The following is a 13,332-nucleotide window of genomic DNA, read 5'->3' on the forward strand; positions in this document are numbered from 1 at the left end:
TGTGAATAAATGAATGAGAGAATGAATGAATAGAGTGAGTGGGGTGGACTTCATCCTGAGGCCTGGGAACCCAGGAGAGTAACATCATCAGTTCAGTAGTAAAGTTCGCTGGAACAAGGCTGCCCACAGTGGGGCTGCGAGGCAGACCGCGCCGGCTTCCCTCCGCCGTTCAGCCGCCTCGCAGAGCCTCCCAGCCAACGGCCTCACCTTTACCCTACTCCCGAGTCCCGCCCCACCTTTCCGCCGTCCCCATTGGCTGCGCACCGCCCAATGGGCGCTCGCTCGCAATCGCTCGTCTCGCGAGACTTGGAGTGACTGGCGGCGGCGGCGGTGCTGTGGCTGCCAGGCGGGGGGCTGCCGTGAGGCCGAGGCTGCGGCGGGGAGGACGGTCGCAGACACCATGTTCCGAGCGGCAGCTCCTGGGCAGCTCCGGCGGGCGGTGAGTGCAGTCGTGGAGGCCGAGCTCGGTGACGATCCCACCAAAACCTGTCGTCCCAGTGAGGGTCTTGGAGAAGGTCACCGGCTCCGACAGGCCCGACTGGCCCTGTGGCAGGCAGGCCTATCCTGACCTGGAGCTCGGTGCCGAGGCCCAAGGCTCTGGGACTGGGGCTGGCCCCTGATCCTTAGGGGCCGCTAGCTCGGGCACAGGTCAGAGGTCGGGGGTCAGGGTGACCCCGAGTAGTGAACTTGCGCTCCTGCTGCCCCTCCTCCTTCCGTCCCGCCCTCTCCCCAGTCCCCCTTTCCACCCTTAGGTCTCTCTCCCTTCTGCCAGGCGTCCTGGGTGCTCCACGCTCGGCGGGGTGCGGGCAGCGATGCCCCTAGAAAATCTTTCCCCGAAGGAACAAAACGTCGCTGCGGGGAGGCCCTCCTGGGAGAGTTTAAAGCCTGGACTCGGCCTGGAAGCTGACACGTCTGGAAGAATTAAAATGTCTCCACTGGGCGCATTGTGGCTGCTGGGTCAGGTGCGGGGGGAGGGGGCGTGGACGCGCGCTCCGGCCAGTGGGGCAGGGCTGGTTTTGGGTGATTGGATGTGCAAAACCAATAATCCACTTCAACGGCTTTAGCCAATTTTGAAAGGGGGAGCGTCCTTTTTGTACTGCAGGCTGACCTGCTTTTAAACTAGTAGATTGTTGGTTAAACAGCCAGGGAACTTGGTAGTGGTAGGTTTTGGGTGCTTTGAATAGTGAACATTTCTCCCTGCATTCTGTGAGAGGGGCTGAGAGAAAATATATTTTTGTCCTTATCTTACGAGAGGACAGTATTGGAGATTGACCAATTACAAGTAACAATAGTTTATATTGTGGATTCTGTAGAGTTTCTCATTGACGCTTAGGTTAAATGAGAAACTAGATGGCTAAACTTAGGTCAGAAACTTCCCTGATGTTTTTTATTTTTTGGAGGGTTCGGGGAAGGGGAGCATATTTTCCCTGAGACATAGCTAGTGATCTTTCTAGATGTCTGTAAACTCTTTTCTAGTAGTTAATCTTTGCTCCTTAAAAAGATCCTAACTCCCTTTCTTCTAAAAAGTTCAAACTTACATCCTTCAGGTTAGTGTCCTCTCTTTCCCTGAGGGGATTTTTTTTTTTTTCCCCTCAGAGGATATAAACATAAACAAGTTAAAGTCGTGGATTTGGGAAAATTCCAGGAATCATAGACTCTTGGAAGCAGTAATTGGAAGGTGGTTTTGTGGACAGGTTGGAAGTCTGGTATATGTGAACTGATACTTTTGGTGGAGAGAATTTAGGACTCAGTGATCTTGTAGAGCTAACAGAATAAATGGAATCATTAGTTTATGTAATTATCTTATTATGTACACAGTTTCCCAATATGCATAGATAGTATTTCCACATTTTTATTGTTGTTTTCTAAAGACTTTGACCTTGACTTATTTTTAAAATTTGAAGTCAGGCTAAGGTGGCTGCTGTAAAGTCATTAAGTACTGATGAATGATTTGGATAAGTGTATGAAGAATGACGAGAACGTTTCCAAAACAGGACACACAAATACACATACACATATTTAGCTTTTTTGTTTTGATATAGTTTCAAACTTACAGAAAAGTTGCAAGAATAGTACAAAGACTTCTTAAAACTCTTCATAGGGTTTCACCAGTTAACAGTGTGACACATTTGCTTTATACATGTATACATTTTTTTTCTGAACCATTTGAGGGTATGTTACAGACGTGCCCCTTTACTCCCCAAAATTTTTTAGTATGTATTTTGTAAGAACAAGGAGGTTCATTTACTACAATTTAATGATCAACATCAGGAAGTGTTTAACAATGATACAATATTATCTAATCTACAGTCATTTAAAAATTATGTCCATTGTCTCAATATGGGTTTGTCTTATGTTCCTTCTGATTAGATTCAGGTTATGTATTTTTGGCAGGACTATCACAGAAGTGATGTTATGCTCTCAATGCATCATGTTAGGAGGCACAATATGTTGGGTTTATCCTATCTTTGGTGAAGTTAACTTTAGTCACTTGACTAAAGTGGAGTTCACCAGGTTTCACCACTGTAAAGTTAGTATTCTTCCTTTGTTACTTTTAAGTAATTTGTAGGCAATCCTTGGGTGGTACAAATGGTAAATGTACTAGACTGCTAAGGTTGGCGGTTTGTGTCCACCCAGAGGTGCCTCGGAAGAAAGCCCTGGCAGTCTACTTCAGAAAAACCAGCCGTTGAAAACCCTGAGGAGCACAGTTCTACTCTGACACCATGGGGTTGCTGTAAGTTGGGATGGCCTGGACTACTGGATAGCAACTGGTTTATCCTGAAACTACGTAACTATCGGAGCCGTGGTGCCACAATGGTTAAGCACTCAGCTGCTAACTGAAAAGTCGGCAGTTCAAACCCACCTACCAGTGGCTGTGTTGGAGAAAAGACCTTTCAATCTGCTCCTGTAAAGATTTCAGCCTAGGAAACCCTATGGGACAGTTCTACTCTGTCCTACAGGGTTGCTATGAGTTGGAATCAACTCGATGGCGCACTACAACATGTAGCTATCCTGTTTCTTATCATACTTTCACCCACTAGTGTTAGCATCAGTTGATCATTCTTGCCTGAGAAATCATTACTATGATGGCCGTAAGATGGCGACTTTCTAACCCCATTTTTCTTTCTACATTTATTAATTAGCATTGTACTATAAAGAAGAATATCCCCTTCTCTCTGTTATTCATTCATTCATAGATCCTTATTTTGTTTAGTAGGTTATCCTCCATGCTCAAATTGTCCCGTATTTGTAAAGTGGGAGCTCTTTCAATTTGGCTCCTGCTTTATATATTTATGATGTCATAAAGTCGAAATAGTCAGAATATCAGTTGCCATTGAGTTGATTCCAACTCATGGCGACCCCGTGTGTATCAGAGTAGAACTCTGCTCCGTAGGGATTTCAGTGGCTGATTCTTTGAAAGTAGGTCTCCAGGCCTTTCTTCCAAGGTGCCTGTGGGTGAGCTTGAACCACCAATCTTTCAGTTAGTAGCCAAGTGCACTAACCATTTGCACCTCTCAAATCTGCATTGTAAAAAATTTTTTTAAATTGCTATGTAGCTAACTATGAGTAAATTTAGGAAGAAATATTTCTAGAAAACGGTTTTTAATAATAAAGTTAGAAACATATTTAAAAGATTACTGTAAGTTTTTAGAAGGTAAGTTGAATGACTTGCATTTGGTATCTAAGACCCATTTTCGGTTTTGACTGATTTGTGCCATTGAACAAAGTCATCTTTGGGAGTCCCTCAGTGTCACCTGTTAACCCAGGTGGTATTTTATACTTACAATAAAGAGCTGGAGAACCCCCTGAGAGGAAAACAGAGAGATAGGCATTTGCATTTAGTTAGCATTCTTGCAGGGATATTAATCTGAATTATTATTTTATTAATTTGCATTTGAAATTGATTTGTTGACTAATAAGCAGATGCCAAAGAATTATTTTATGTGGAGAGTGAAGCAACACTTTCAAGGTCATTTGAGAGCTCCTGTTAATGTGGCCATTTCTAGATGGGAAGGAATATCAATCATGATTCAGAAGCTGTGAAACTGGCATGAAGGAACATGACATTTTTCAGAGTCCATGGTCTAGCATTGATAAATGAGCTTGAACTCTGTAATTCACATGCAAATTTTAATTTCTTTTGAAAGAAGAAAGAGAGCCAATTTTGGTATGGGTCTAAAAGAAAATTTATTGCATAAGGTGAATTTAGTAGAATTATGCTGTCTGCCAGTGTGTCTACTAAGGGTCTTGTCTGTTTTTAAAGTAAAGTAAATTGACTGTGTTTTTAATATTATAATCAATGTCATATGACATTTCTAGTCATGATTAAAAAGTGCCATATTTTATTACTAAAGAGGTTAAAGTAAGTTATTTAGTTTAAGTACAGAAATGTAATATACATTTTATTATTACAAATGTATATTAAAATAGGGATAGGTGACTTTAATTATATATTACTTGTCTTTTTGAGTAGAACTTGGAAAGATTTTATGGCCTATTCCTACTGGTTTTTTTTTTTTTTTTTTTTTTGGTTAAGATGCCAAAAGGCCCTCTCCCTTCCCCTGTACCCTCATCTTATTTAGTTTCCAAAGGTGATGGGGGTAGGGGGAAGTAAGTTTAAATTATTCTTACTACTTTATGTTATGGGTGGGTTTGTAAGGGTGGAATAGGGAGTTAGATTCCACCTTTTTTCTTCTTCTAATGCCTGTAGGGGGCCCTAGTGGCACAGTGGCTAAGCATTTGGCTTCTAACCAAAAGCTCAGCAGTTCGAATCCACCAGCCGCTCCTTGGAAACCCTATTGGGTAGTTCTGCTCTGTCCTATAGGGTCACTGTGAGTTGGAATCAACTCGATGGCAATGGGTGTGTTTTGTTTTGTTTTTTGGTGTGGGGCCTGTAAACTTGTCATATTTTACTTTTTGGAACTGAATCTAAAACCAAACCCACTGCCATTGGGTCAGTTCCAACTCAAACAACCCTATAGGTAGTAAATTCTTTAAAAGCATGTTGGGGTATCTGTTTTAGTGACTTAACAAGTTTATGTACTATTGGTAGATAGAAACAGTTGCTTTTTAGTTTTTGATCCATTTGGGGATACTTTCTAACTAGTCGTTAAACCTTCATCAAGTACCAGCTATGTGTCAGGCACAGAGGCAGGTAGTGAGTTTGCAGAGAAGTCAGTCTAGTCCTTGCCCCTGTGGTGTGAATAGACTGTGAAAGACAGACATTGACCACTTATTTTAAGTGTTAGAATGTTAGAGAAAAGGATATAGGGTGTTTGGAGAGTATATAATGGGAGAGGGGGTTAACCTAGTTAGAGGGCTGGGGAAATTCTGAAAGGATATCTGAAATTATTTTGTAAAGTGCCTTACAACTTGTTACTGGGTGATGAAGTAGTAATAAGAGTGAAGGATTTAATTTAGATAAAGTTACTTCATTTTTGAGTTTTGTCTAAAATCAACTAGTTATCATTGTTTTGATTTTTTTATATCATATGTGTTCTTATTAGATGACATATTTTGCTTTTTTAGTATGACATTATTTCCAGGGTGAAACTGGAATCAGAAATGAAGCATCAATCACAATAGTTCATTGAGTATTCAAAACCAGTAGTCTGGAAGTTCATGCGGATTCTGTCTGTTTTAAGGTGGAACAAGCTGAAAGGACCTCAGAATTAACAAAAAGTAGCCCTGGAGTAACTTGACACAATGTCAGAAGGAAGCTCTACAGCCCCTTTGCTTCAATTCAGGAACGACTCTGAGGGGCCATCCCAGCTATGCGATCAGCTGAGATCTTTGTTGTGACCCGAGTGCAGTATTGCAGTTCAGCTTCTCCCATTGCCCAGTCCTGCTTCCTTGATCCCTGTACTGCAGTGAGTTTATGTGACGTTTTGCCTTCGTTCTTTAGAAAAACAGCTTGGGAGATTTTCCTCTAATCCCTGAGGAGTTACCTTTGCACTAGTTCGTGGAGAACCAATTTGGGGAGACGCTCCCAGGTTGTTTTCTACCCCTTCATCCAGTTTATTAACATTTCCTGGGTAAGTTGTAAACAACTTGATGGTTTGATACTTTTGTCTGGTAATTAACAAGACCTAAGTTGATTGGCATCTGTGAGTTGATTGGTGCTTTAGGATCGGTTTAACTCTGGTCTGATGAGGGAGGCCCACCTTGTAACTGATGAGGATCAGGATATATAAACAGTTGAAAGAGAGAGAGAGATGCTGGCTAAGAGCTGGGCTGGCAGAGAAGTAGAGCCACATGGGAGCCAAGTGGTCCCGAAGCTGTTATACTGGCTATGAGCTAGGCCATTTAGCGATGGAGAGGCCAGTGACAGAAAGTCCTGCCAGCACAGAGGCCTGCTGGCAGAGAGCAGCAGAGAAAGCAAGCTACACTGGCCATGAGCTGGGCCAGTTAGTGGCAGAGAGGCCAGGGGCAGAGAGCCAGTGGCAAAGAGGCCTGATGGTAGAGAGCAGCTGAGATAGCTGAGTGGGCTGCTATACTGGCTATGAACTGGGCCGGTTAGTGGCAAAGAGACCGACAGCAGAGGGACTGAGACAGATAGTAACAGCAGAGCATCCAATAACAGAGGTCCAAAGACAGAGACACCTGATGGTGGAAAGCTGCCATTAGGAGAGCAATAGCTGAGAGAACTGCTACAGTGGCTTGGAGCTGGGCCAGTTTGCAGTGGAGAGGCCTACAGCAAAGAGGCCGATGAATGAGCTCCCGATGGTGGAAAGGCCTGCATAGCAGAGAAGTCAGCCACCCAGAAGAGAAGGCAGCTACCCAGCTGTGCCCCCTGATCACTGGAGACCTGTGCGTTTTCTGCTGCTGATCCGAGTTGTTCCTGTTACTTCCAAGTTGATCCTGATCCTGAGTTGTAGACTGTTACTTCCCTAATAAACCATATAACTGTGAGTATGGTCTGTGAGTTCTGTGTGGCTGCTGCAGTGAATTATCAAACCCTGCAGAGCTAAGTAGAGAGTGTCATGGGGGAGCAACTGGTGTCAGAAATTATGGAGCAGTGGGAAGGAGGAGATATACCTGACTTCTGCCTCAAAGAAACCAGCTTTGCACTGGTCCTGATTCTTAACCCTCATGTAATGAGTAATTTCTATTATAAGAATCAGCACAAAGCTGGTTCCCTTAAGGTAGAGGTTAAAGATGTCCCAAATGTCCAATATCTCCAAACTGCTGTATCCATCCATCATCTCTGACACCAACTATTCCCCCTCCCCTCAGTACTTTTCCTCCTATTTTCGAGTTTGGTAATTTTGCTGCAGTGTCTCACAGAACTCATGAACTGTACTAACAGTTAAGTGGTTGTCGTGGATTGAATTGTGTCCCCCCCAAAATATGTGTATCAACTTGGCTAGGCCATGATTCTCAGTATCATATGATTGTCTACCATTTTGTCATCTGATGTGATTTCCCTATGTGTTGTAAATCCATGTTAATGAGATGGATTAGTGGCAATTATATTGATGAGATCTACAAGATTAGATGTGTCTTAAGCCACTCTCTTGAGATATAAAAGAGAGAAGCGAGCAGAGAGACAAGGAAACCTCATACCACCAAGAAAGTAGCGCCAGGAGCAGAGCACGTCCTTTGGACCCAGGGTTCCTGCACAGAGGAGCTCGTAGTCCAGGGAAAGATTGACGTCAAGGACCTTGCTCCAGAGCCAACAGAGAAAGCCTTCCCCTGGAGCTGATGCCCTGAATTTGGACTTGTAGCCTCCTAGACTATGAGAGGGTAAATTTCTCTTTGTTAAAGCCATCCACTTGTGGTATTTCTGTTATAGTAGCACTAGATGACTAAAACAGTGGTTTATTGGGGAAGTAACAGGGTAAAATTCCGGATCAGGAAAAACTCAGGATACAGTTCTTTGATCAGGACAGCTTATTCTTTTTATTGAACTTTAGGTGAAGGTTTATAGAACAAACTAGTTTCTCATCAAACAGTACACACACTGTTGTATGACGTTGGTTAACAACCCCAGGACAAGTCAGCACTCTCCCTTCTCAACCCTGAGTTCACTATTACCAGCTGTCCTGTTCCCTCCTACCTTCCAGTCCCTGCCCCAGGGCTGGTGCGCCCCTTTAGTCTTGTTTTGTTCCGTGGGACTGTTCAGTCTTTGGCTGAAAGGTGAACCTCAGGAGTGACCTCATTACTGATCTGAAATGGTGTCTGGGGGCCACGCTCTTAGGGTTTCTCCAGTCTCTGTCAGGCCAGGAAGTCTGGTCTTTCTTTTTGAGTTGGAATTTTGTTCTACATTTTTCTCCAGCTCTGTCTGGGACCCTTTATTGTGATCCCTGTCAGAGCAGTCAGTGGTGGTAGCCGAGCACCATCTAGTTGTACTGGACTCAGTCTGGTGGAGGCCATGCAGTGAAGTCAGTCTAGATTAGTCCTTTGGACTAATCTTTCCCTTATGTCTTTAGTTTTCTTCATTCTTCCTTGCTCCTGAAGGGGTGAGACCAGTGGAGTATCCTAGATGGCTGCTCACAGGCTTTTAAGACCCCAGACACTACTCACCAAAGTAGAATGTAGAACATATTCTTTATAAACTCTATGCCAGTTGAGCTATAGGTTCTCTGAGACCATGGTCCCCGCAGCCCTCAGCCCAGCAATTCGGTTCCTCAGGTTCATGTGTCTGTGGAGCTACCATGGGCTTGCCTTGTACAGGTTGTGCTGGCTTCTCCAGTAGTGTGTACTGTCTTACCGTTCACCAAAGTTACCATTTATTTATTGTCTATTAAGTGTTTTTCCATCCCCACCCCCCCCACCCACGTAACCATCAAATATGGTTTTTTTTTTGTATGTAAACCTTTTCATGAGTTTTTACAGCAGTGGTCTCATACAATATTTGTCCTTTTGTAACTGACTTATTTCACTCAGCATAATGTCCTCCAGATGCATCCATCGTTGTTCTTTAGCATCACGTAATACTCTATTGTATGTATGTACCACAGTTTGTTTATCCATTCATCTGTTGATGGGCATCTATGTTGTTTCCATATTTTTGCTATTGTGAACAATGCTGCAGTGAACATGGGTGTACATATATCTATTCATGTGACGATTCTTATTTCTCTAGGTTATATTCCTAGGAGTGGGATTGCTGGATCAAATGGTATTTCTTTTTCTAGCTTTCTAAGGAAACGCCATATTGTTTTCCAAAAAGGTTGTATCATTTTGCATTCCCACCAGCAGTGCATAAGAGTTCCAATCTCCCTGCAGCCTCTCCAACATTTGTTATTTCCTGTTTTTTGATTTGTGCCAGTAATGCCGGGGTGAGATGGTATCTCGTTGTGGTTTTGATTTGCATTTCTCTGATGGCTAGAGATGGTGAGCATTTCCTCATGTGTCTTTTGGCTGCTTGAATGTCTTCTTTGGTGAAGTGTCTGTTCATTTCCTTTGTCCATTTTTTAATCAGATTATTTGTCTTTTTGTTGTAGAGGTGTTAATTTTCTTGTAAATTTTAGAGATTAGACCTTTGTCTGATTTGTAATAGCCAAAAACTTTTTCCCAGTCAGTAGGTTCTCTTTTTACTCTTTTGGTGAAGTCTTTTGATGAACATAAGTGTTTAATTTTTAGAAGATCCCAGTTATCTAGCTTATCCTCTGGAGCTTGTGTGTTGTTGGTTGTGATTTGTATCCTGTTAATGCTATGTATTAGGACCTCTAGTGTTGATCGTATTCTTTCTTCTATGAACTTCATGGTTTTAGGCTTTATATTTAGGTCTTTGATCCACTTTGAGTTAGCTTTTGTATATAGTGTGAGGTATGGGTCCTGTTTCATTTTTTTGCAGATGGACATCCAGTTTTGCCAGAATCATTTGTTAAAAAGACTGTTTCCTCCATTTGATGGACTTCGGCCCCTTGTCAAAGATCAGGTGACCATAGGTGGATGGATTCGCATCTGGGTTCTCAATTCTATACCATTTGTCAATATATCTGTGTTTATACCAGTACCAGGCTGTTTTGACTACCATAGCTGTATAGTAGGTTCTGAGGTCAGGCAGTGGGAGTCCTACTTTATTCTTCTTCTTCAGTAGTGCTTTACTTATCAAGGGCTTCTTCCCTTTCCATATAAAGTTAATGATAAGTTTTTCCATCTCTGTACAGAATGTTGTTGGTATTTGGATCGGTATTGCATTGTATTTGTAAATCGCTTTGGTAGAATTGTCATTTTCACAATGTTGAGTGTACCTATCCATGAACATGTATGTTTTTCCATTTATGTAGATCTGTTTTGGTTTCTTGCAGTAGTGTTTTGTAGTTTTCTTTGTATAGGTCTTTTACATCCTTGGTTAGATTTATTCCGAAGTATTTTTTTTTTTTCACTGAATATTTTAACTTTTTTTTTTTATTAACTTTTATTAAGCTTCAAGTGAACGTTTACAAATCCAATCAGTCTGTCACATATAAGTTTACATATATCTTACTCTGTACTCCCACTTGCTCTCCCCCTATTGAGTCAGGCCTTTCAGTCTCTTGTTTCGTGCCAATTTTGCCAGCTTCCCTCTCTCTCTATCCTCCCATCTGCCCTCCAGACAAGAGTTGCCAACACACTCTCCAGTGTCCACCTGATATAATTAGCTCACTCTTCATCAGCATCTCTCTCCCACCCGCTGACCAGTCCTTTTCATGTCTGATGAGTTGTCTTCGGGGATGGTTCCTGTCCTGTGCCAACAGAAGGTCTGGGGAGCATGGCCGCCGGGATTCCTCTAGTCTCAGTCAGACCATTAAGTATGGTCTTTTTATGAGAATTTGGGGTCTGCATCCCACTGATCTCCTGTTCCCTCAGGAGTTCTCTGTTGTGCTCCCTGTCAGGGCCGTCATCGATTGTGGCCGGGCACCACCTAGTTCTTCTGGTCTCAGGATGATGTAGGTCTCTGGTTCATGTGGCCCTTTCTGTCTCTTGGGCTCTTAGTTGTCGCGTGACCTTGGTGTTCTTCCTTTGCCTTTGCTCCAGGTGGGTTGAGACCAATTGATGCATCGTAGATGGCCGCTTGTTAGCATTTAAGACCCCAGACGCCACATTTCAAAGTGGGATGCAGAATGTTTTCATGATAGAATTATTTTGCCAATTGACTTAGAAGTCCCCTCAAACCATGTTCCCCAGACCCCCGCCCCTGCTCCGCTGACCTTTGAAGCAAAAACTTCTTTGCTTTTGGTCCAGTCCAATTGAGCTGACCTTCCATGTATTGAGTGTTGTCTTTCCCTTCACCCAAAGCAGTTCTTATCTACTGATTGATCAATAAAAAACACTCTCCCTCCTTCCCTCCCTCCCTGCTTTGTAACCACAAAAGTATGTGTTCTTCTCAGTTTTTACTATTTCTCAAGATCTTATAATAGTGGTCTTATACAATATTTGTCCTTTTGCCTCTGACTAATTTCGCTCAGCATAATGCCTTCCAGGTTCCTCCATGTTTTGAAATGTTTCACGGATTTGTCACTGTTCTTTATCGATGCGTAGTATTCCATTGTGTGAATATACCACAATTTATTTACCCATTCATCCATTGATGGACACCTTGGTTGCTTCCAGCTTTTTGCTATTGTAAACAGAGCTGCAATAAACATGGGTGTGCATATATCTGTTTGTGTGAAGGCTCTTGTATCTCTAGGGTATATTCCGAGGAGTGGGATTTCTGGGTTGTATGGTAGTTCTATTTCTAACTGTTTAAGATAACGCCAGATAGATTTCCAAAGTGGTTGTACCATTTTACATTCCCACCAGCAGTGTATGAGAGTTCCAATCTCTCCGCAGCCTCTCCAACATTTATTATTTTGTGTTTTTTGGATTAATGCCAGCCTTGTTGGTGTGAGATGGAATCTCATCGTAGTTTTAATTTGCATTTCTCTAATGGCTAATGATCGAGAGCATTTTCTCATGTATCTGTTGGCTGCCTGAATATCTTCTTTAGTGAAATGTGTGTTCATATCCTTTGCCCACTTCTTAATTGGGTTGTTTGTCTTTTTGTGGTTGAGTTTTGACAGAATCATGTAGATTTTAGAGATCAGGCGCTGGTCGGAGATGTCATAGCTGAAAATCCTTTCCCAGTCTGTAGGTGGTCTTTTTACTCTTTTGGTGAAGTCTTTAGATGAGCATAGGTGTTTGATTTTTAGGAGCTCCCAGCTATCTGGTTTCTCTTCATCATTTTTGGTAATGTTTTGTATTCTGTTTATGCCTTGTATTAGGGCTCCTAGGGTTGTCCCTATTTTTTCTTCCATGATCTTTATCGTTTTAGTCTTTATGTTTAGGTCTTTGATCCACTTGGAGTTAGTTTTTGTGCATGGTGTGAGGTATGGGTCCGGTTTCATTCTTTTGCAAATGGATATCCAGTTATGCCAGTGCCATTTGTTAAAAAGACTATCTTTTCCCCAATTAACTGACACTGGTCCTTTGTCAAATATCAGCTGCTCATACGTGGATGGATTTATATCTGGGTTCTCAATTCTGTTCCATTGGTCTATGTGCCTGTTGTTGTACCAGTACCAGGCTGTTTTGACTACTGTAGCTGTATAATAGGTTCTGAAATCAGGTAGAGTGAGGCCTCCCACTTTCTTCTTCTTTTTCAGTAATGCTTTGCTTCTCCGGGGGTTCTTTCCCTTCCATATGAAATTAGTGATTTGTTTCTCTATCCCCTTAAAATATGACATTGGTATTTGGATTGGAAGTGCGTTATATGTATAGATGGCTTTTGGTAGAATAGACATTTTTACTATGTTAAGTCTTCCTATCCATGAGCAGGGTATGTTCTTCCACTTAAGTATGTCCTTTTGAATTTCTTGTAGCAGAGTTTTATAGTTTTCTTTGTATAGGTCTTTTACATCCTTGGTAAGATTTATTCCTAAGTATTTTATCTTCTTGGGGGCTACTGTGAATGGTATTGATTTGGTTATTTCCTCTTCGGTGTTCTTTTTGTTGATGTAGAGGAATCCAAGTGATTTTTGTATGTTTATTTTATAACCTGAGACTCTTTCAAACTCTTCTATTAGTTTCAGTAGTTTTCTGGAGGATTCCTTAGGGTTTTCTGTGTATACGATCATGTCATCTGCAAATAGTGATAGCTTTACTTCCTCCTTGCCAATCTGGATACCCTTTATTTCTTTGTCTAGCCTAATTGCCCTGGCTAGGACTTCAAGTACGATGTTGAATAAGAGCGGTGATAAAGGGCATCCTTGTCTGGTTCCCGTTCTCAAGGGAAATGCTTTCAGGTTCTCTCCATTTAGAGTGATATTGGCTGTTGGCTTTGCATAGATGCCCTTTATTATGTTGAGGAATTTTCCTTCAATTCCTATTTTGGTAAGAGTTTTTATCATAAATGGGTGT

At 42.1% G+C, this 13,332-nt stretch overlaps 1 protein-coding gene across 2 annotated transcripts in view; it reads left to right on the plus strand.

Annotated features, from left to right (window-relative positions):
- Window positions 1-311: 311 nt before the first annotated feature.
- ETFA (electron transfer flavoprotein subunit alpha) overlaps window positions 312-13,332 on the plus strand; it is a 94,652-nt gene continuing 81,631 nt past the window's right edge. The window contains exons 1-2 of one of the 2 annotated variants that reach the window (XM_049852868.1): window positions 355-439; window positions 773-962. In XM_049852868.1, the coding sequence (XP_049708825.1) occupies window positions 813-962 (150 nt within the window). In that variant the 5' untranslated portion in view covers window positions 355-439; window positions 773-812. Of the gene's footprint in view, window positions 440-772; window positions 963-13,332 lie in introns of both variants that reach the window. The other variant, XM_049852869.1, reaches the window with a different exon arrangement.

This window comes from Elephas maximus, chromosome 13 (assembly GCF_024166365.1).
Source record: "Elephas maximus indicus isolate mEleMax1 chromosome 13, mEleMax1 primary haplotype, whole genome shotgun sequence".
In the NCBI taxonomy this organism is placed as follows: Eukaryota; Metazoa; Chordata; class Mammalia; order Proboscidea; family Elephantidae; genus Elephas; species Elephas maximus.